The 24,790-nt window shown below is 45.5% G+C and overlaps 1 protein-coding gene across 4 annotated transcripts in view; it reads right to left on the bottom strand.

Moving 5' to 3' along the window:
* The window catches only part of ABHD17B (abhydrolase domain containing 17B, depalmitoylase), a 162,043-nt gene that overhangs the window by 70,966 nt on the left and 66,287 nt on the right, over nt 1-24,790 (bottom strand). For 3 of the 4 annotated variants that reach the window (XM_033924631.1, XM_033924607.1, XM_033924623.1), the window contains exon 3: nt 5,258-5,437. In XM_033924631.1, coding sequence (XP_033780522.1) covers nt 5,258-5,437 — 180 coding nt within the window. Of the gene's footprint in view, nt 1-5,022; nt 5,083-5,257; nt 5,438-24,790 lie in introns of those variants that run through there. The other variant, XM_033924616.1, reaches the window with a different exon arrangement.

Raw genomic sequence — 24,790 nt, 5'->3', positions numbered from 1 at the left:
TCAGTTTTGTGGTCTATATCTCTGCCTGCTGGTGGATAACCACTCATCTCTAGATTCATCTACTGCTGATGACGAAGAAGTCCTGATTTACTAAGCTTCTTTTTACTTGGGCACAGGAAAAGAAAACAGCATTAATAGAAAGAGTTCATAGGAGATGGCTGTCCCTACCAGCTCCTCAACTTCAGCAAAAAAAAAAAAAAAAAAAAAAAAAAAAAAGGTGGGTCTCAACTTTTGTTTCTGGGAAAGCTCCTAAATCCAAGATGCTGAAAAACCTCGAGAGCACTGAAAATCGCTCTGAGTTCCAACAGATTTATGTGATGGCGACGATCTGTGGCAGCCCAAAGACTTTGAGTACGGAGACCATCCAGGTGAGTCCCCAAGCATAGGTTGATGAATGTTGTGAGAACCTTCTCATGAGGAGGTGTTTGAAACAGTAAACCTCTGGAAAGATTGGGAGAAAGCGTCCACTACTGAAGAAATTGTCGTAAAGAAGATGTTATTGTTAATATGCTGGGAAAGTGGGTAGAGAGCCTGCGACCACTGAGGTGAAGTCTTGCAAAAGGAGTCACGTGAACTATAAATGCCATGTGACCTAGAAGAACCATCATGTGCTTCACTGAGAGTGAGTGAAGGTGGGTCACTTGATGGCAAAGGTGTATCAAAGCGTCTTGATGCTGTTGAGGAAGATGCTTCTGACGCTTCGAAGAAGGAAAACGGTGCCTTGAAGGGCGACACTTTGGAGAAGGAGAAAGGTGCCTTGAAGGGCGACACTTCGGAGAAGGAGAACGGTGCCTTGAAGGGCGACACTTCAGAGAAGAAGAATGGTGCCTTGAAGAGTGATGCTTGGATGCATGGCTCGATAAGGATTGGTGCCGAGAATGACGCAGTACCGATGAAGCAGCGGTGGTACCTGCATCTAGCATGGAGGGATGCTCAGGCTGGGCCGGCACCGAAGGAGCCGACACGGGGGTAACTAGTTAGAACATATTCCAAAACTCCAATTGAAAAAGAGCATCGAGCTTCTCCTTAAAAGCTTGCACCAACACCTGTGGCTTGGATGCCGGTATCAACGGTGCTGCAGCTCGCTCCGGAGGATGACATGGATGAAGATGCACCCCTCGAAGTTGAAGAAAGCTGTATTAATGGTCTCTGTTTGGCCAGTCTAAACAGACTTGATACCTTAGTGGCCTGAAACACCGTCTGGGAAGCTGGTGACCCAGACAACTGTGATGCCTTCGACATCAATGGCTTGGACGGTGTCGATGGTACCTGTGAGCCCACCATGGTACTGAAAAGTAATATTTGTTGAATAAGGCGGCTTTTAATAGAACGCTTTTGTAGCATCGAACAGCGCATACAAGACTCCACACAATGGTCTGGGACAAGGCACTGAATGCACCACTTATGTGGGTCAGTTAAAGAAATAGTGTGCTGGCACCTGCCACACTTTTGAAGCCAGTAAATGGACGGGACATGGGAGGGAAAACCGCCTCAGCCAAATCGAAAGCCGAAGGCTGAGGCGAAAACAAAGACCCCACCGTAAGAAAATCAGCTGAAGAGAAAGTATAGGAAAAAAGTAATTTATTTATTTATTTAACGTTTTATTAAGAATAGAAGACAAAGAATAAAAGTCAAAAACGTGCGAGCGGGAAGGCAAAGAAAACGCAAAACGTTTCACACATGACTTCGTAGCTCTGCGGAAAACTGAGGAGCCACGCACCTACGCCGGGCAGGAAGGCACTTGCGCATGCGCGGTCAGTCACAAACTTTCTAAAGTTCTTAAAGTGCACTTACACTTTAGCAGCTGTCCGTACCAGGGTTCTGTGGATGACATCACCCACATGTGAGAATATGCTGCCTGCTTGTCCTGAGATAACACCTTTTATGGTAAGTAACTATGCTTTATCCTAGGACAAGCAGGCAGCATATTCTCACATGTGGGACTCCCTAGCTCAGGGGTCTGCAACCTTTAAGACATAAAGAGCCACTTGGACCCGTTTTCGAAAAGAAAAAAAAACTTGGAGCCGCAAAACCATTATAAAACAAATCTAACACTGCATATATTGTTTCTTATCTTAATGCTATATACAGGATCATGCAGTTAGCTGCTCTCAATGCTCATAGGCTCCCTGCGCTAAAAAACGATATTGCGGTTTAGTAAAAGGGAGCCATAGTGCAAAATATAGACAGCAGATATAAATTCTCAAAACAGACACATTTTGATCACTAAATTGAAAATAAAATCATTTTTCCTACCTTTGCTGTTTGGTGATTTCATGAGTCTCTGGTTGCACTTTCTTCTTCTGACTGTGCATCCAATCTTTCTTCCTTTCTTTCAGCCTCCTGTATGTTTCCTCTCCTCCAGACCTCATTCTCTCCCCCAACTTTTTCTTTCTGTCTCCCTGTTCCCCCTTCTTTCTGTCTCTGTCTGCCCCCTTTCTTTCTTTCTCCGTGCCCTCCCCCAAGCCACTCGGTTTGCTGCCACCGCCATCGGGAAATAGCCCCCAAGCCACCGCCGTCCCAAGCTTTCCCTGCAGAAGCGTCGCGCTGACCAGCATTCCGCTCCCTGACGTCAATTCTGACGTAGGAGAGGAAGTTCCGGGCCAACAAGGCATTTCTCCTCATTCCATCCAGCCTGAGCCCCATCTCTCCTTGATCCAGCATTTCCCTTCTGTGTTTGTCAGAATTACCATTCCACCTATTTTCCAGCATCACCCTTCTTTGTGTCCATCTCACTATATCTTCCTTTCTTTCAGCCTCCTGTATGTTTCCTCTCCTCCAGACCTCATTCTCTCCCCCAACTTTTTCTTTCTGTCTCCCTGTTCCCCCTGGCCCACGGGACTCCCACGGAGATGCCCCCCTGACCCACGGGACTCCCACTGGGACGCCCCCTGGCCCACGGGACTCCCACGGGGACGCCCCCTGGCCCACGGGACTCCCACGGGATGAAAACAGCCTACCTAAATTCTGGCGATGCAGGCATGCAGCTTACAAGTCCGGTGTCGCGGCGGGAAATAGCCATGCTGAGCAGTGAGCTCAGCACGTACACAGATGAAAGCCTTGCTTGCTGATTGGTCCAGCGGCACGGCGGGGCGGGGCCGCCGGACCAATCAGCAAGCAAGGCTTTCATCTGTGTACGTGCTGAGCTCACTGCTCAGCATGGCTATTTCCCGCCGTGACGCCGGACTTGTAAGCTGCATGCCTGCGTGACACACTACCGGAGCCGCGGCAAAGGTGGAAAAGAGCCGCATGCGGCTCTTGAGCCGTGGGTTGCCGACCCCCGCCCTAGCTGAACATATTGGGATGGAGGGAGAGTCGGCCATTAATAAGAAAATAAATTCTGTTAATACTGCTTGGCCGAAATGACCATCTTGTCTTGAATAGGATTCTAGACAGTAGTAAGAAGTGAATGTGTGAATAGAAGACCAAGTAGCTGCTTTGCAAATTTCATCAATGGGAGTGGAATGTAAGAAAGTTACTGATGCTGCCATAGCTCGGACTTTGTGTGCTGTTACACGACCCTTGAGCTACAGCCCAGCCTGAACATAGCAGGAAGAAATACATAGCGCTAGCCATGTAGAAATAGTTCTTTTGGTTATAGATTTGCCTTATCTGTTTGAATCAAAGAAGTCAATATGGTGTTGTGAAAGATCAGAATCAGCCGCAGGAACTCCAGGTGACTCTCTATATGATGAATGTCGAGAACGGTGGGACTGACAAGACGTCTTTGGTATCGGTCCAATGAAGAGGAGTGACAGAAAGCTCTCATCCCCAGAAACATGGGAAAGATGTGATGTTGATCAACAGTGTCTCAATGCAGAGTGTCTAGATGATAAAGCGCGTCGATGAATCAAAGGAGGACATCGATGCCTCGATGTAGAGAGGTGATGTTTTGATGGGGAGTTTTGCCGTGATGTTGGGAATCGATGTCTCGATGGAGAGCATCAACGTCTACTGGTAGATTGATGAGAAGTAGACCGACGCCATGATGGAGATCCGGATGAAGTACCCTGTGTTCTCCAATGCTATGCTTAGGCAGGACCGGTACCGAGGGAGTTGATGTAAGTACCAGTGTTGCATGTAACTTAAACATGTCACCGATCTCCTTCATGAAGAACTCATTGAGTTGCTCTTTGTAGAGCTGCACCGGTACCCTTGGCTCAACAGCCGGTACCATCAGTGCAGCAGAGTGTCTAGGGATGGATAACATTGAGAGGATGCACACCCTGAAGGAAACACAACCTGCAGAGATGGAGAGCTGTGGTGACACCTTTTAGCCTGCATCGAGGGACTCGATGCTGTGAAAGCTTGCGATGCTGTTTGGGAAGAGGATGGCTTCTTAGCTGGCTTCCCCGACACTGGAATCTCATCCGATGCTGGTACCAAAGGTTCAGAATGTTTTCTGGGTCCACACCCGAACTGAAGAGCTTCTCCTGTTGAATGTGACAAGCTTTTAGTAAGCGCTTCTGTAAGGTGGAATAGTGCAGGAAAGAGTCAACACAAAGTTCAGTGCCTAAACACTGCAAACACCAGCTATGCAGGTCATTTATAGAAATAGGCTGTGAGCACAGATAGCACTTTTTAAAGCCCGTCAACGATTTTGACATGGACGGAAAGATTGCGGCAGCAAGATTAACTCTGATTACATTTTGAAGAAAAAAAAAATGCCACAAAATAAACCAAAGCTGAAAAGATCCACATGAAGGCTGAAGAGCCTTACACAAAGGTAGAAAAGCTCCACAGAAGGACAGGAGCCCGAGTGAGGAAAATTATTTTATTTTATTTAAATAACAAGTAAAGGTTAAGAGAAAAAATAAATGGTCTAAGGCCAGGTGTTAGTATACAATATGGGTCGAAGGCAATGCTGACTGGACGAAGTCCAGAAAAAGCACTTCTTCACTCCGTGGAAAACGAAGAACTGAAATACTGCGAGCCTACATCTGGCGGGAAGGCACTCGAGCATGCATGGTGTGGGCAGTTGCAAAGTTTCTTAAAACTTAGTGACAATTCACTTTTAACACTGTCCATACTGGGCTCCGTGGATAGTGTCACCCACATGTGAGAATATGCTGATTGCTTGTCCTAAGATAAGATGAGGTACACAAATAAGTCATATTAAAATGCAAGGCTCAAAATAAATGGACACAGCTAGAAAAACTGAAATGCACACTTCAAAGTACATAAAGCCTCATATCCCAAAATATGTATATATTTTTTAAATATATGAATGTTTTCAACTTGTTGTAATTTTACTCACTTGGGGAAAGCATCAAAGCAGTAAGTTTTCTTTGTATCAGGGAAGGCAACCCGCATTCCAGAAGTCAAAGGAGAATGGAGAACAACAGCAGCACTCTCATATCGAGCAGCAAGATCCACTGATGGAACTGTTCCTATGCTTTGGCCATAAATAATCACATTTTCAGGGCGAATGCCGTACCTTTAAAATTCAAATTCAGAAGGCAGAAAAACCCGTGTAATTAATAAAAGTATACAGTCTGATAAACCATTCACATGTTGTCATTCAAAAGCAGCAACAATAAATATCAACAAAGTAGGGGGAACTGTAAAATTTTCCCATACCCTTTTTTCCATACAAACAATGGTTATTTTGGTCTAAAAGGTATGAGCCATTGCATGTGGGTAATAAGAATCTGCATGGAAAATACATACAACAAAGGTAATATTGGCAAACACCAAAGCAATTGTTAAAGTATTAAACAATGGAAGATTAGGTTTTTACCTTTAATAATTTTTTTGTTAGTCCCTGTAGGATTTCATACTCTAGGTCAGTGTATCGCAAACTGTGTGCCGTTGCTAACTGGAATGCCCCGAGATGCTGGCGAGGAGGAGAGGCACCAGCTGACTGCTTACAGGACGTGCCTCTAGTCAGCTGGCACCTGCGCCTCTCCTCCTCACTGGCACCTCTGCTCCTTCTCCTCACCTTTCCTTCTGCAGCACACACCCACCAGCAATAATAGGAGGCTTAGAGCTGCAGTTGGACATCCACACATGCATGGACATTGATGTGATGTAACTGGATCGATGTTTGCGCATTTCTCGGAGCCACAGCCCCAAGATTAGGTTGCTGCAGCTTAAAAAGTTTGCAACGCACTGCTCTAGGTATTCAATCCCTTCCCACAATCCGGGAGTTACAGAAATCCAAACACTTTTCTGAGCGTGTTCTCCTCCTACCTTAGAGAAATTTAGAGATCCCTGCAGTTCAATCCCAAAGCCAAGCAACCATAACAGAACAAATCCATGATAAAGGGGGCAACAAACAATTTCTGTTATGGTCTGCTCTGCAAAATATAAAAACAAGTAGCAAACAGGGAAAAGACAACACAGAAAAAAACATTAAGGAACAATGTAGAACTAACCTGCTGTGTGTAACGAGCACCCACATGAAACAGCCATCGGTAATATGCATACTCACAGAAGAGCGATCTCTTCACAGGATACATCGACTGACTGGAAGATCCTGAAGCCTGTAAGGAGAATAAATGAGGCAGAAAGAAAGCAGGCAATTCCGAACTAAGCTTACACAGAGAGGGTGGACTGTATGGAATCCTACAGGGACTAACAGACAAAAGATTATTGAAGGTGAAAACCTTATCTTCCATTCTGTTATGTCCCTTTTGGATTCTATATTCTAGGTGACGTACCAAAGCAATGCAGCATCTAGGGAGGGACAGAAGAGCCTGCCCACAACACAGAGGTCCCAAAAGTGGTATCAGAGTGAGCCACCACATCCACTCAGTAAAAACGGGTAAAGGTATGAAGAGGACTAAGAAGCTGCCCTGCAAATTTCATCTGGATGAATCGCTAGAGACTCTGCCCACGAGGCATCAACACTTTTAGATGAGTGGGCATTATGAGAAACCAGCAGCTGCTTGCTGCGGGTGATATAAGTCACTGAAATGGCCTTACAAATCCAATGGACTAATGAGGTCGCAGAAGCCGGCCTACCTCACCAAGACAGATTAGTCAGGATAAAGAGATGATCAGATAGCCTAAAGTTATTAGTCTTCTCCAAATAGTGGAGCAAGACTCTCCTGATGTCAAATTTGCGCAAGATCTGACCTTTTCACTCTGATTCCGTGGAGTGAAATGCAGGCAAATGAACAACCTAATTGACATGGAAATCGGAAATAACCTTTGATAGAAAAGAAGTACTGTAAGGAGAACTACCCCCACTTCTGTGATCCGTAGAAAGGGTTCCCTGCATGAAAGAGCCTGAAGCTCCAAAATGTACCGAGCCAATAATGACCAGAAAGACAGTCTTGATTGACAGATCCAGAAGAGAAGCATCATCCTTCATTTACTCGAATGGGGCTTCAACAAGGCCCTGCAGAATAAAGTTAAGATTCCACATAGGGAAAAGATGATGAAAGGGAGGTCACAAGCGAAGCACCCCTCTTAGAAACCTAGTCACATCGGGATGAGCCGGAAGCGAAGTGGAACCTCTATGTGCTCGGAAGCACGAAAGGCCTGCTACCTGAACCTTAAGGGAAGCCACAGCTAAACCCTTATCCAAGCCTACCAGAAGAAAAGCCAAAAACAGAGGAATGAGCGCCAGCTCAGGCTCCACCTGGTCCTTGGCATACCACTGCTGGCAAGCCTTCCAATCTTTAGGGTTTCTTGGACTTCAAAAACATCAAAATGACCACATTAAAATAACTGTGCTCCATCAAGGCCGCGTAATCCAGAGCCATGCCAAAGATCAAAGTGCTGTGGGTTCTCCATGGGCACCGGACCCTAAGAAGGTCATGAAGAGGGAGCTTAAGCTTCCGATTCCACTGAAGACGCACGGGATCCACATACCATGGATGACAAAGCCAGTCCGGAGCAACAAGGATCACTAGGCCGGGATGTGATGCTATCTGGCAGATGACCTGACCAGCCAGAGGCCATGGAGGGAACACAAAGGAATTTGTGAGCTGGCCAGGGCTGAACCAAGGTATCCAGACCTAAATTTCCACGCTTTGTTCGACTGAAGAAGCGCCTGGCCGTCGAGTTCTTCGCTGAAGTCATCAAGTTCACCTGTGGTTGGCCCCAGTGCTGCACAATAAGACGGAACGCTCTTTGAGAGGGACAATTCTCCCAAGTCCAGAATTGTTGATTTGAGGAAGTATGCTTGTACGTTGTCAACTCCAGCCACATGCACTGCAGAGACACAGAAGATGAAACTCCGCCCAGCAAAACAACATGCAAGCTTCCTGGCCCAAGGAGCGCTTATTTTGCCCCCTTGATGATCCATATATGCCACTGATGTGGCATTGTCTGAGAACAGTAGCACTGTCCAGAGAAGCTGGAGAATGAGTAATGCCAGCCAGTAATGAATAGCCCAAAGCTCCAGACGATTGATTGCCCAATACTTCAGACATGGCGTAGTCCCCTTAAGCTCTTTCAGGGCAGCAGCCATGAAAAGGTGGACAGACACAGACAAAAATCTGCAGATGGTGGGGTCCTCACCCAAATTCAGAGGAGAAACAGGGTCAGGAGACAGTATAGGCATAATATTCGTATGACAAATAATTCAGTCCCATTCAGATGTAGCTAGAAGAGAGGGTTCCTGCACAAGCACCTCTGGAACCAGAGCAACAGGCCTGAAGGCAACATACCCACCAGCTGCGTCAAAGTAGTTGGGTCTGAAGTATATGCTCTCCAGAGGAGCCAAATAATATCCAGGGAAAATATACACACCCTATGGCCACTGCTGGGTCCCATATGCTGTACCAAAGGAGTCCTTAGACTTGATACGTAGACATTTGGCACCAGTGTCCAGAACGGTCCCTGCACGAGACTTTTTACCAGACCCAGGCCGGCTCCCAAGCCCTGGAGAACCCAGTGGAGGCAAAGCCTAGCTCCCAACCCCCTCCCCCAGCGTGCTGTGGCATACGGTACACAGATGTTGTTCCGGCTCCAATCCGACAATCCACACATGTAGTCAACAGTGTGGCTGAGGAATCTAGCCCAATCAATTTTTAACAAAATGGAGGGGTATTGAGGCACAAATCAAGCCAAAATGGCCACTGCCACCAACTTGTACCCAAAACAGTAAAAAATAAACACTTTTCAAAAATAAAAAATAGCGATTTGGGGTTTGGGGAGGTGGGAGACCTGAACCCTCCCTCAGAAACTCTTAAACATGCATTTTACAGAGTTCCACAGACCACCCCCGAAGCTCCCATAGGAAATAATGGAGGTGCTCACAGTGCTTGCCAGCTCTGTACACTGCAGCTGAATGGAGGAAAAGGATTTTCTATCTCAGAACCTCTCCAAAATGACCAAAGATCTTCTGACTCCATCCCCAAGGAACCTCTCCACAAAACTGAGGGCGGGAAATGCAGCCTGCACCCTGAAACCCAGAGGGACTTTTACACAAGACGCATACAGCCTGCGCTTAAACCCCTGACCAGGTCCAGTGGGCAAGCGAATTCCCAGGGGAATGGACCCCAAGTCTGAGAAAAATGGCACACAGCAGGCTGGCTCAACAGGTCCACCAAAGTTTCTCTGTGGGACTGCATCCTTTTCTCTGGCAGAGGACATCATAAGGGGTCTCATGGCACTGAAGCCACTGAAAAAAAACCCTGAACTTTAAGTGATCAAAATAAAAAAAGAAGCATAGCACATCAGACAACTTCTGCATGGATTGCTTACAGAAATTGAAACTGCAGGGGGCTCTAACTTTCTCTCTAAGGTAGGAGTAGCACAGGTTCAGAAATATGTTTGGATTTCTACGACTCCTGGATTGCGCGAAGGGACTGAATAAAGAGTATGGAATCTGGAAGGGATGTAACAGAATAAGGGCTGGATTCTGTAAGAATTTTGAAATTATGATTTTTTTAAGTAAGTTATGTTGCTAAAAGTTAAGGTGCCAGCAGCAATTGTTTTGTTTTTACATTCTTTATTGAGATAATTTCACAATATAAGCTTGGCCATCCAAAATATACAAATCACAAATATATTCAAATCCTACCACATCCTAAAATAAAACTAAACACCCGCAGCTCCCTCCCCACCACCCACCCACCTACCCATAGAGATCAGGAGGTGACATATCTCTTTAACATTCAAACCATTCTAGTCTATTTCTGATATGATAGATTCCTCCCACATTTTTTATTTGGACCATACTTTTTGAAACATAGATAATTGTTTTCTTTGTATGGCAGTTAACTTAGACATATTATAGACAGATTTTACCTTATCTTGGACTATCTTAATCAATGGTAATTCTTTTTTCTTCCAATATGCAGCTAATACCATTCGTGCTACTGTAATTACCAATCCAATCTATTTCATTTGATGCATTGGTATTACTGATGTAACCATATTTAGCAAATAGAGTTCTTTCGTCTTATATATTTGAAGCCCCAACACTCCAAATACAAAATTCATTACCTGATCCCAAAAAATTTGTGCCTTAGGGCAATTCCACCAAATATGGATAAATGAGCCTTGAAATCCACACAAATCTCCAACATTGGTCTGTGCCCTTATCAAATATAGCTTTTAAACATACAGGAGTATAGTACCATTGATATAGCATTTTGTAGCCATTCTCCACCATATTGCTGGAGATAGATATACATAATAAAGAGCTCATTTGCTTATTCCAAATATTTTGTTCAGAGGTTTTCCCAAGAATCTCCTCCCAAGTTGTTTTATATTTAGTAAGAAGTGGAACACTTTGAATAATAGCACTATAGAGGCGGGTAATAGCTCCTCTTCTTGCTCCAAACAAAAATGCTTTTTCTAATAAAGTAGATGGTTGTTTTCATTCTTGTAATACTCTCTTATGATAAAAATATTTTGTCTATATTGAACTAAATCTTGATCTACCAATCCATATTTTGATTTCAAATCAATAAATGAGATTACATTTCCATCTTTTATTAGTTGGCCTAAAGTTCTCAAACCATATCTTTCCCAATAGTGAAAAGCATCATCTATTTTCCCAGGAGGAAAGAAGGGGGCATATCTTATAGCTGTCTCATAAAAGAAATTTTGAGATTCCAACAGCTTAGTTTGAAATTTAAACCATATCATCAATATATACAGTATAATTGGATTATCATTAAAGGCTAACTTTCTCAAAGATTCAATAGGAATTTCCTCTAGCAAATTTTGCTGTAGATTTACCCACCCCTTATCCACCTCATACTTCCAACTAATCAAATATTGCAATTGGGCTGCTTGATAATATGATTGAAAATGAGGAACCGCCATTCCACCTAATTATTTGGGTTGGTATAGCATATTACATTATACCCTTGGATTTCTATTATTCCAAATATAAGACAAGAGTTTTTTTTCCAATCTCTTAAAAAAAAAAGAAGATGGTATTTGTACTGGGATTGCAGAGAACAAAGAGTAATTTGGGGAGTACTATCATTTTAATAGAATGAACTCTACCTAACCATGATACATTTAAATGTTTCCATCTATTCAATTCATTCATAATCTTTTTAAATAACTCTGGAAAATTAGTTGAATACAAATCAGCCAGAGTTCTAGTTATATTTATCCCTAGATAACGTAGATGATGGTCTGCCCATTTAAAGGGAAATTTTTCTTTATATACGATTTTTCCCTCTCATTCGAGAAGAGGTCTAGAGAATCTCAGATTTATTTGCATTAATTTTATCTGCATTACTATCAATAAAGAATCTACCAGGTTAGCCACAGTGAAGAGAGAATCATCAGCAAACAGCAATATTTTTTTGTTCCACCTACACATATTTAATACCTCGGATATCAGGGTGCTGACGGACTAATTGAGCCAATTGTTCCATAGTCAAAGAGAAAAGTATCGGAGATAAACAACAGCCTTGACGGGTCCCCCTTTTCAATTGAAAACTTTCTGAATATGATCCATTAATCTTTAAACAAGCAAGGGGAGCCAAAGTATTTGTATCCAAGTCATAAAAGTTCCCATAAAGCCCATTTTCTCTTAACAGCTTAAACAAATAGGGCCAATAGACTATCAAGGCCTTCTCCGAATCTATTCCTAGAATCAAGGAAGACTCTCCTGAATGTTAAGTCCATCTCTTATAAAACCTGCTTGATCATCTTTCACCAGTTGTGAGTGTTGATAGGAACTTGTGTCTCTCCTTCGATGCTGATCGTACATCAAATCAGGGGGAATGCTTTGGCATCAGCACAATCTGGACCTGGATTTGTGGCAACGGAGAGGAGAGCGTGATCTAGTATCAGATGGCTTTGTGGAGCGATTCTCGGGCTGGGCCAGTATTGAAGGAGTCGAGGTAAGAGCTTGGGTTGAATGTGTCTGCAGCTCTCTCAATTGGTCCTGAATGGATTGCACCAATACCAAGGATGTAATCGGTACTGTCAGTGCTGTGGGGTAGTCGAGGCATTGGTGACCTTCATGAAGAGGCACACCTGAGAGGACACCACCTGCAAGGATGGAGAACGAGACTCCTTGTGTTGATGTTTGGCATGCATCAACTGACTCTATACTCGAGACGACAGTGATGTATGAGGAGGGAATGAGGCATGAGAATGCTTCTTAGCCTTTTTAGCAGATTAGGTAGATGGTGGTAGAGGAAGCTGATGCAAACGAGGTACTACTCGAAAGGGCCCAGAGAAGGGCGACTAAAATGGTTAAGGGGGCTGGAGGAGTTGCCATAAAGCGAGAGATTAGAGAAACTGGACCTCTTCTCCCTTGAAAAGAGGAGACTGCAAGGGGACATGATCAAAACATTCAAAATACTGAAGGGAATAGACTTAGTAGAGAAAGACAGACTGTTCACCCTCTCCAAGGTAGGGAGAACGAGAGGACACTCTAAAGTTGAAAGGGGATAGATTCAGTACAAACGTAAGGAAATTCTTCTTCACTCAGAGAGTGGTAGAAAACTGGAACGCTCTTCCGGAGTCTGTTATAGGGGAAAACACTCATTTGAAGCACTGGTCTTGACCTTGGGGTCGAGTGAGTGGACTGCTGGTCAAGATGGACCATTGGTCTGATCTAGCAGCAGCAATTCTTATGTTCTTATATACCAAAAGCAGTGTCAATGTTGATGCTGCTGGAGATTGATGTTTATCCAAATCAGACATGGCGGACATGGTTGATGCCTCAGATAACCCAAACAACTTCTCCTGCTGTAGAAGCTAAGCCTTCAAAGATCGCTTCTGGAGCATTGAGAAGCGAGAACAAGTGTCCAACCGGTGCTTAAGACCAAGGCACTGAAGACACCAATTGTGTGGTCAATGATTGAAATGGTCTTGTTGCACCGAGTACACTTCTTGAAGCCGCTAGACCGACATCAATGGAAAAACTGCCACTGAATGGTCAAAAGACTCAATTGTTCCAGGGGGTTGATTGAATGGTTGACTGAAAAAGGCTCAATGTAACCGGCCTGAGAACAGGCTGAGGGAGGGCCATAGGCCTGAAAAACAAAAATACAGGATAATAATAAATTCAAGTAGAGGAATGACGAAGAAAAACCAGAAAAAATTTTGTGAATGGGATGGGAAAAAGGGTAGAAAAGCGCTTTTGGAGAGACTTCAAAAATTCACAACTTCTTAGCTCCACGGAAGAGTAAGAACTGATGGTCCCGCAAGTCGACATCAAGTAGGAAGACACTGGTGCAAGCATGGTAAGGTCAGTCTCGAGACTTCTAAAGAAGTTAAAGTAACAGTACGCTTTTGCACTATCCATACGGGGGCTCTGTGGATAACGTCATCCATCTGTGAGAATATGCTGCCTGCTTGTCCTGGGATAAATTTACTTTACATGGGACAGAATCACCAGGTCTGAAAATCTTTTTGCCCCTCTCGCCACCTTCATGACTGCACAGAAACAGGACCCTTTCCAAACCCTGTGGTTAAATCTTCCTGCCGTCCCTTAAGACCAACGCACAAAAGACAACAACCCCCCAAAAAAATCCTACAACACTCAGAGCCGTTGGCTCCTCTAGACCATTACAAGCTATCTGGAGCTTACCTGAACATTCGTTCAGTCAGGAATAAGGCACAATTGGTCAAAGACTGGCTAGAAGAAACCCATCTGGATATTCTACTTCTAACTGAAATATGGTTAATCTCTGATCAGACTACAAAATTATCCCTTTATCAAGAATCAAAAAATGAGGAGGTGGTTTAGCAATAATTCTCCAAAATCACTTAAAGTACCAAGTGTTAGACTCCAAACTGACTACTGATCTGGAAATTCTCACCTGTAAAATATCTAGAGGATTGCAAAGACAACTTGATCCTCACAAGATTTTACATTCCCCCAAACAAATGGCACCTAGCAAAAGAGGAAATCTACGAATTCCTCCTTGCAAACTCGGTAGCCGGAGCCTACAACTTTATAGCTGGGAATGTTAATTTACACCTCGAACAGGCAGACAATTCCAATGTAACTGACTTACTTTCCTTCCTTACATCATTAGGATTCTCCAAACCATCCCCGACTAAAACCCACCAGAAAGGTCACCACTTAGATCTGATCACATTTCTTTCTAATGCCCCAATGACCCCCAATTTAAGTCTCAAAGGTGAAACCTGGTCCAACACTCCCTGGTTGGACCATCTCTTATGCAACTTTGAATTATGCTGGATTAAAAGACAACTCAAAACAAAACCAAGGAACAACTTCAAAGAGAAAACTATTTGCACAAGAGGACAGCTGAACCCAGTAGAATTTTCTATAGCTTATAGATGCACTATAGCTTAATCTCCAAAACAGCTTTTGACCCTAACTTCATTTTAGGATGGAAAAACTTTAGTGATCAGGTCTTAAACGACATAGCCCCTCTGAAAAAACGTAAAAAAAAATAAAATAAAAAAGACGTTTATCAGACAACTGGTATGATACCAACTTAATGGTCTTAAAGTGAGATTACGCAAATTGGAAAGAATATGGTGCAAATCAGGGAAAGATGAGGATAGACTTACTTGGTGACTAAAGGTTAAAGAATACAAAATAATGATCAAGTTTCAAGTTTATTATATATTTGATTAATTGCTTACTCAAATTTCAAAGCGATGCACATCTCTTTAAAAATATATACAATTAAAAGGGCATCAACACAGACAAATTAAACAGACTGTATATGCATAACATGATACGGACTAACAGTACAAATATGTTGAGACGGAAGGAAAGGATGGCTAAAAACTACATATTGCTGATAGAAAAGAGAACATTATGGTAAAAAACAATAGGGAGGGAATAAACAATGAACCTTAAAGAGGTTATAAAGATGGAATGGCACTCCCAATTAAACTGTTTTAGGTATCAAAGGCATCCCTGAAAAGAAAACTTTTTAATTTGCTCTTAAATTTATCTAGATTGTTTTCTTCTCTTAAGTAAAAGGGGAGGCAGTTCCATGTTTGCGGAGCCGTAAGAGAAAATAAAATGCCACCGTGTATTAATAATTTTGAGTGAAGGAATAACTAATAAATGTTGATCAATAGATCTGAGTAATCTGGTTGGAGTATAGGGGATCAAAGACTTGTAAATAAAAGCCGGGGTTTTATATAGCAGGGACTTAAAGGTAAGCAGGCTTAGTTTATACTGTATACGATGTGCAACTGAGACCCAGTGTACTTTCTTAAGAAGGGGAGTGACATGATCAAATTTCTTAGCTTTCATAATCAGTTTTATCGAAGCATTTTGAATAATCTGTAGACGTCTAATTTCATTTTGGGCTATTCCCTTGAATAGGGCATTACAATAATTGATTTTTGAGATAACCAATGAATGACTATGTATGTTAAGAGATTTTGGACATAGAAATTTAGATACTGATCGGAATTGACGAAGTCTAAAAAAAGTGGATTTAACAATATTGCTGATGTGATTATGATAGGTTAGTTTATCATCGATGATAACCTCCAAAATTCTGATGTTACTTATCGTCTGTAAAGTGGTACCCTTAATAGAAATTGGGAAGATAAGTTTAGAACTATTTTTCCAGGGAAAGAACATAACATTTGTTTTGTTGGCATTAAGGGCTATTCTGTTAGTATCAAGCCACTGGTGAATCTTCTCAAGTTTCCTTTTGATTGCTATTGTTTCAAGAGAGTTAGTAGGATCAAGTGGATGTAAGAGCTGAATATCATCGGCGTAGGCAAATACAGTAAAGCCAATGTCTTGGCAGAGAGTCATAAGCGGTGTAAGAAAAATATTAAACAGAAGTGGTAAAAGAATAGACCCTTGTGGAATACCGTATGTTACTGTAAAACTTTCAGAAGTTGTATTATTGAAAGACACAACTGAAGAACGGTTATCAAAATAGGATTTAAGCCAAAGAAGCACCTGATCCGTAATATCTATCGATTGTAATCTATTTATAAGAAGATTGTGGTCAATTGTATCAAACGCTGCAAAAATCCACAAACTGAGATTGTCTCTTGCAGGTTCAAGCATAGATTTACCTATCACGTTTCCTGCCTTAGACAAAGAAGGTAGAGATGTTGATATGATCTGGAATCACTTTGAAAACCCAGACTGGAGCCACTTCCTCAAGCTTTACTCAAAATATGTAAAATCCAATTACCTATTGGACAACTGCCCACCGACTATTATGAAAACAGCTCCTATCTCCTTCAAGGCTGAACTTTTTAAATGGGTTTCATCATGTATGCGTACCTGTAAATTCCCGAAGGAACTTGGTCATATCCTCATGACTCCTATTATCAAAATCCCAAAGGAGTCTGTTTCCTTGACGGCCAACTACAGACCCATTGCCAACATACCATTCTTTCTTAAACTAATGGAAGGTCTGGTTAACATCGATCAAGGAATATTTAGAGAAGTTCAACATTCTACATGATTCTCAATCTGGCTTCTGAACAAATTACGGTACAGCACTGAAACAATTTTGGCCTCTATGACGGACCATCTTTTCCATTTGTTTTCCTGGGGAAAAAAAGGACACTGGTACTGCAGTTCAACCTGAGCAGTGCCTTCGACCTTGTTGATCATGACCTCCTGCTTAAGTGCCTTGATTCCATCGGCATTTCTGGACAGGTACTAAATTGGTTCAAGGGTTTCCTATAAAAAAACGCACTTATCAGGTCTACAGCAAAGGAGCCTACTCTCAAGCTTGGTCCAATCTCTGCGGAGTGCCACAGGACTCCCCACTCTCCCCTTCACTTTTCAATATCTACATGGCTTCACTGGGAAATATGTTATCCGATTTAGAACTGAAATCGTACATATACGCGGATGATATTGTAAAATTATGTCCTACCTGTTAATTTTCTTTCCTTTAGAAGCAGCAGATGAATCCAGAGACCAGTGGGATATAGCTCACATCGACCAGCAGGTGGAGATAGAGAACTGATTTCCAGTTGGCCTTATAGCCTGGTGTTCCTTCTGTTGAATCAGTTATGCATATTGCCCCAGCATCCCAATAAAGGAGCATGAGCCTTCAAACCAAAGGAAAAACTTCATTCCAGTGAAACCTTGTAATCAGAAACGTAAGAAACTAACAATAATCACCAACAATATCCCAACCGAACTCAGAATTCCCAAGAACCCGAGAGAGAGAGAGAGAGAGAGAGAGAGAGAGAGAGAGAGAGAGAGAGAGAGAGAGAGAGAGAGAGAGAGAGAGACCATCTGGGTGGGGCTCTGGATTCATCTGCTGCTTCTAAAGGAAAGAAAATTAACAGGTAGGACATAATTTTACATTCCTTTGCAAAGCAGCAGATGAATCCAGAGACCAGTGGGATGTAGCAAAGCAATCTCAAACTGGGTGGGAAGCCAAAGTCGCCTCTGCAATCACCGAAGCGCCAAAATTTGCCTCCGCACAGGCTGCCACGTCCAGCCGATAATGCTTAGAAAAGGTGTTCCCTGACGACCAAGTGGCCGCTCGGCAAATTTCCTCCAAAGACATACCACCGGACTCCGCCCATGACGTTGCCAATGCACGAGTTGAATGTGCCCGAAGCTGTTCCGGCACAATCTTCCCTGCCAACAGATAAGCCGACGCAATAGCCTCTTTTACCCAACGAGCTATCGAAGCTTTCGACGACGCCATACCCTTGTTTGCCCCTGCAAATACCACGAAGAGATGATCCGACCGGCGAAAGTCGTTAGTCACACCTAAATAATGAAGAATCATACGGCGTACATCCAGTAACCGTAATAACGCGAAACGCGCCCCCCAATCCTCCTTCCGAAAGGCCGGGAGGAATAAACTCTGGTTTACATGAAACGAAGAAACTACTTTAGGAAGAAAGGACGGCACCGTCCGCACCGACACCCCAGCATCCGAAATGCGCAAAAAAGGCTCCCTGCAAGACAGCGCCTGCAGCTCCGACACTCGTCTTGCCGACGCCATAGCTACCAAAAATACAGTTTTCAACGTGATATCCTTCAGCGTCGCCGCCGACAGCGGCTCAAACGGCGCCGCCTGCATCCTAGTAAGTACCAGCTTCAAATTCCAAGCTGGACAGGTGCGCCGAACCGGCGGACGGATATGGTGAACCCCCTTAAGGAATCGCACCACGTCCGGGTGAGATGCTACAGACGAGCGCGACACCCGGCCCCTATAACAAGCAATGGCCGCCACCTGAACCTTAATCGAGTTATAGGCTAACCCTTTAGAAACGCCCTCCTGTAGAAAAGACAGAATAGCCGCCAGAGACGCCTGGAAGGGCGCAATACTCTGCTTCCCGCACCAAGTCTCAAAAACTTTCCAAACTCTAGCATAAGAGGTAGAAGTAGAAATCTTCTTCGCTCGAAGAAGAGTAGCAATAACCTGATCCGAATAGCCCTTCTTACTCAACCGCGACCGTTCAATAGCCAGGCCGTAAGACCAAAGTGGGCCGGATTGTCCATGGAGATCGGACCCTGAGTCAGCAAGTCCGGAGTCACCTGGAACTTCAACCGATCGCCCGACGAGAGTTGCATCAGATCCGCGTACCAAGACCGACGCAGCCAATCCGGAGCTACCAGGATCACCCTGCCCTGAAAGAGAGCGATGCGTTGTAAGACTCGACCGATCATCGGCCAAGGGGGAAATACATACAGAAGGGAATTCGGAGGCCACGGGAGAGCTAAAGCGTCCACCCCCTCCGAGCCCCTCTCTTTCCGTCTGCTGAAGAACCGAGGCCGCTTTGTATTGCGGGATGAGGCCATGAGATCCATGTCTGGCAGCCCCCACCGAAGGACCAGCAGCTCGAACGCCCTCGGAGACAACTCCCATTCGCCGGGATCGAGACGATTCCTGCTGAGGAAGTCCGCTTGAATGTTTTCGCGACCCGCAATGTGTGCTGCTGAAAGAAGCGGAACATGCCTTTCCGCCCACTGAAACAGCAGCATCGCCTCTTCGGCTAATTGAGGACTCCGAGTCCCCCTTGACGATTGATATATGACACCGCCGTGACACTGTCCGAAAAGATCCTGGTCGGATGGTCCTGAATCATGGCCTGAAACTCTCGGAGCGCAAGCCGTATCGCCCTCAGTTCCAACAGATTGATCGAACACTGTGCCTCTCCCGAGGACCACACTCCCTGCACGGAAGCGTGCCGGCACTGAGCCCCCCATCCCCGGAGACTGGCATCTGTCGTAATCACGACCCAATCCGGCGTCGCTAGCGGCATGCCCCGGAACAGATGGACCTCGGTTAGCCACCAGTGCATGCCGCGAGCCACCCGAGGACTCCAACGGAGCCGGCGACAATAGTCCAGAGATGCCGGGGACCACCGAGAAAGAAGCGACTTCTGCAGGGGCCTCATATGGAACCGAGCCCAGGGAACCACATCCAGAGTCGCCACCATCGAGCCCAGAACCTGAACATAATCCCAAACCCGAGGATTGGGCGACCCGAGAAGCCCTCGAATTTGAGACTGTAATTTCTCCCCCCGTTCCCGGGGTAGAAACACCATTCCTAGGCCAGTTTCGAACCTGACCCCCAGGTGCACCAACGACTGAGAAGGGGACAGAGAACTCTTGGGAAAGTTGACGATCCACCCTAGCGACTGAAGGAGCGAGATTACCCGTTGAGTTACCGCCACACTCTCTAGCCTGGATGACGCGCGGATTAACCAGTCGTCTAAGTACGGGTGTACCCGAATCCCTTCTTTGCGCAGAAAGGCCGCCACCACCACCATCACCTTCGAAAAGGTGCGGGGAGCCGTCGCCAGGCCAAAGGGCATAGCCCGAAATTGATAATGCTGGCCGAGGATCGCAAACCTCAGAAACTTCAGATTGGAATATGGAGGTACGCCTCTTTGAGATCGAGTGACGTGAGGAACTCTCCCGGCCGTACGGCCGCAATCACCGAGCGAACCGTCTCCATCCTGAAATGGCGAACACTGAGAACATTGTTGACTCCTTTTAGATCCAACACTGGCCTGAAGGAACCCCCCTTCTTTGGTACAACAAAGTAAAGGGAATAAATACCGCGGCCTACCTCTTCCGGCGGTACAGGTACTACCGCCCCTAGATCCAGGAGAATTTGAAGAGTTAAGCGGACCGAATCTCCCTTGGCCGCCCCATTGCACGGGGATACCAAGAAAGAATCGGCGACGGGAGCGGCGAATTCTAACTTGTACCCTTCTTGAATAATGTCCAACACCCAACGATCTGATGTGATCTTGGCCCACTCCGCCCAAAACGCCGACAGGCGTCCCCCTAATGGAAAGGCAGAGGGGGCCAAGACCCCGTCATTGTGGAGCGCGACTTGCCGGGGTACGAGCTGGCTGACCTGAAGCAGGTTTCGTCGTACGAAAGGAACCTCTCTGTCGACCCTTAGGTCTAGACGAAGAGAAGGCACCATACGCGGAACCAAAGAACGGTTTCAAAGACCTATATCTCCTCACCTCTCTGAAACGAGGTCTAGATGACGAGGACTTTAAAGGGGGCCTAGGCCTATCTTCCGGCAACCGCTGGGTTTTGGTATCTCCAAAATCCTTTACCAATCTATCTAAATCTTCCCCAAACAATAAACCCCCTTTAAAAGGGAGTTTCACAAGACGAAGCTTAGAAGCCGCATCTGCCGCCCAATGTCGAAGCCATAAAGACCTGCGAGAGACAACTGAAAGCGACATTTGTTTAGCCGAAGCGCGAATAATATCATATAAGGAATCCGCTAAATAAGCCAAACCCGATTCCAAATCCGCCAGTTCCGCAGGAACAGAACCCCCGGACTCCATCAAATTATCCGCCATCCCTTGAGACCACTGCAGACAGGCTCTTGCTGCATAAGAGCTGCAAATTGCGGCCTGCAAAGTCACTGCAGCAACCTCAAAAGATAACTTCAGAGAAGATTCAACCTTCCTATCCTGGGCATCCTTTAATGTAACCCCCCCTTCTACAGGCAAGGTCGTCCGTTTAGTAACCGCGGCTACCAGTGCATCCACCTTAGGCAATTTAAATTTCTCAAGTTCGTATGGGTCCACCGGATACAAAAGCCGCATGGCCTTTGCTACCCGTAACCCGGCTTCCGGCGTATCCCATTGAGCCGAGATCAGCTCCTGCATGGCTTCATGCACCGGAAAAGCCTTCGGTGGCCTACGGGTACCTGCCATAAGAGGGTTACCTGAAACTTTCGAATCCACCTGAGAAATGTTTAAACCCAGTAAAGCTTTTGAAATTAAGGAGGAAAGTTCTTCCCGATGGAAAAGACGGAGCGCGGAAGGGTCATCCACTTCCCTATACTGGGGATCCTCCTCTTCCCACTCCTCTACCTCACCTTCCTCCAACAACTCCGGAAGGGAAAAAGGGGAAACAACCATAGGCTCGTCCGCGGACGCGAGCCTGCGCTTTTTAAATATTGGCGATTTCACAGGAGAACCATCTCCCTTCGCCGTCTCCCCAGCATCCACCTTCAGGGGAACAGCAGGGGGCACAGAAAGCACCGGCAAGTTCACCGAGACCGGAGGAGCAGGCTGACTGCACTGAAGCATGAAAGCCTTATGCATCAACATTATAAACTCAGGGGTGAACGAGCCCAGGCCCACCGTGGAAACACCCCCCTGTTCGGCGCCGGAGAGCGGAGCCCCCGCGCCATCCCGCACTTCCGACTCCCCACCCCCTGCCGACCCCCCCTCGGCCGTGGCAACACCACGCCGTGAGGCCGAGCCGACCGCGAGGGGCGGGGACGCCGAGCGCGCTTCACGGACGCGGGAACTGGCCCCCTCACACGCCTGCATGAAAGTATCCTCAGCCGGTGCGTCCAAGCACCCCGCTGAGCACAATCCCGCCGGTGTTCTACGCTTCCCACAGCGTGAACACCGCTGACGCGCGTCTTCCGCCATACCACGCCGCCCCTCCCAACCGGACCGGCACTCGAGGCGGCACAAAACAATAAAATGCACACAAAAGCCAAGTACTCACCACGCTCTCAGCCCGCCCCCATTCAGTCAGGATAAAGCTGGTAATTAACCTAAGCTACCTCACCAGGGCACAGCTCAGCAAGGCAGAAGCGTTTTTTGTTTTTTTTTAACTGGAATGAAGAAACCAACGCTGAGAGCAGGCAAAATCCCTCAATCACTCGGAGGGGAGGGTGGAGAAGGGACCTGGGAGGGCCCAGGTGTAACTCCCAAAGCCGGCACCAACCAGCCAGGCACCCCTGTCCAACTGAAGAGCCAAAGGCTCAACAGAGGAACCTAAATGATCCTTAATCCACCAGGCACCAGGAGCTAGAGAGATAGCTCCACCACCGCTGGGAGATAGAGCAAAACTGATTCAACAGAAGGAACACCAGGCTATAAGGCCAACTGGAAATCAGTTCTCTATCTCCACCTGCTGGTCGATGTGAGCTATATCCCACTGGTCTCTGGATTCATCTGCTGCTTTGCAAAGGAAAAATTATTATTCCAATAACCTCATTGACCCAAGAGACAGAACAATTCATCTCATCTGTCCTAAAACTGAATCCCAAAAAACCCAAGATTTTCTTGGCAAGTCCCAACAAGATCGTGAACACCTCCTTGAGACTAAATGGATCAGACTACCCAATTAATCCCACAACTAAAATCCTTGGCGTCACCCTGGACCGAAGCCTGACATTTGAAGATCACACTAATGCGCAAGTCAAAAAATGCTTTCTCACTCTATTAAAACTTCATACCATTAAACAATACTTAGATTTATTTTCCTTTCGACTGCTGGTTCAATCCCTGATCTTAAGTACCTTAGACCACTGTTCTTCAACCGCCAATCCGTGGACTGGTGTTGGTCCACAGAAAATTTCTGCCGGTCCGCACAGGGCTGGTGAGATTGACGAGTTGTCATTTCCAGCTGATCCACGCAGGGCTGGAGAGATCATGGGGAGCCTCCGACAGTTGCTTTCTCCCCTATTAGCAGCTCTCCTTACTTCCCAGCGCAATTCAGGAAAGCAGCCTTGGGGCTTTTGCTGTGTCGAGGCCGCCTCTGATGATGCAACTTCTTCTTTCCTCAGAGGCGGCGCGATCCATCAAAGGACCCGAAGCTGCCTTAGTGAATCGCTGCGCTGGCAAGTAAGGAGAGCTGCTGGGAGGGGAGAAAACCACTGTTGGAGGCTGGGAAACTGCTGGGCAAGGGAAAAAAAAAAAAGGGACAGCTGCTAATGGACCTGGAGGGAAGGATAAGGAGAGATGCTGCTGGGAGGGGAGGAGGGAAAGGAGTCTGAGAAGCTGCTGGAGAAGGGAAAAAAAGGGACAGTTGCTATTGGACCTGGAGGGAAGGATAAGGAGAGATGCTGCTGGGAGGGGAGGAAGGAAAGGAGTCTGGGAAGCTGCTGGACAAGGGAAAAAAAAGTTACTGGTGCTACTGGACCTGGAGGGAAGGAGAAGGAGAGATGCTGCTGGAAGGGGAGGAAGGGAAGAGAGTTACTGCTGGACAGGAGGAGGAGGGAAGAGAGAAGGAAAAATAGGAAGGAAACAGCTGGCAGGGAGATTAAAGGAGGGGAAGGGGAGAGACAGGCATGATAAAGTAGAGAGATTGATGATGGGAAGGGTCAGCAGAGAAATAAGCAGAGAGGGACAACGATGCTAGATCTGGTGTAGGAGAGATAAAAATGAAGAGAGCAGTGAAGCTGGAATGAATCATGTAAAAAGGAGAGAGGGGGCACAGGCTGGATGGAAAGGGGCATAGAAAGAAGACAGATACCATATGGAAGGGGGAGAGGGCAGACAGTGGATGGGAGGGGCAGATGCTGGACTGAAGAAACAGAGAGGGCAGACGCTGGAAACAAGAGAGTGAAAAGAAGATGAAAGCAGAAACCAGAGATGACAAAAGGTAGGAAAAATAATTTTATTTCTATTTTGTGATTAGAATATATCAGATTTGAAATATATATCCTGCTAGAGCTGGTGTTAGACATAACTGGGGACTGCAAAGCCCAAGCAGTGCTTCTTTTGCTTCCAGCTGGCTTTGGGCTCTCTCTGACCAGGGGGCAGTTGCTCTAGTTGCACTCCCCTAACACTATTCCTGCCATATGTGACTGAAGTATTCTGTTAGCTTGATTTTTCTAAGTTTCCAAGTTTCCAAGTTTATTGGTTTTTAATATCCCGACCATCAAACAATTGTCTGGCCGGTTAACAATAAAATTAAAAAAAAGAATTAAATGTAGTAGTATGTGCAAAAAGATGTCTAAAGTTAAACATAAATGACAAAGACTTGACGTACTGGAGTGTGAGGGCAGTAAGTGAGGAAAGGGAAAAAGTTACATTGTATAGGTGAGAAGGAGAGAGTGGGGGGGAGAATTGAACAAAGGGGAGGGGAGCGTTAAAATGATGGAAGCTTGCTAGCCGAAAGAAGAGAGAGAAGAAAAAAAAAAAAAATGTTTTTTTTTTTTTTTTTAGGTTTGATTAAAAGCATCTC

The sequence above is a fragment of the Geotrypetes seraphini genome, chromosome 1 (assembly GCF_902459505.1).
Source record: "Geotrypetes seraphini chromosome 1, aGeoSer1.1, whole genome shotgun sequence".
Taxonomy (NCBI): Eukaryota; Metazoa; Chordata; class Amphibia; order Gymnophiona; family Dermophiidae; genus Geotrypetes; species Geotrypetes seraphini.
Note: the sequence above shows the minus strand (reverse complement) of the source record. Positions and strands in the feature narration are given on the sequence as shown.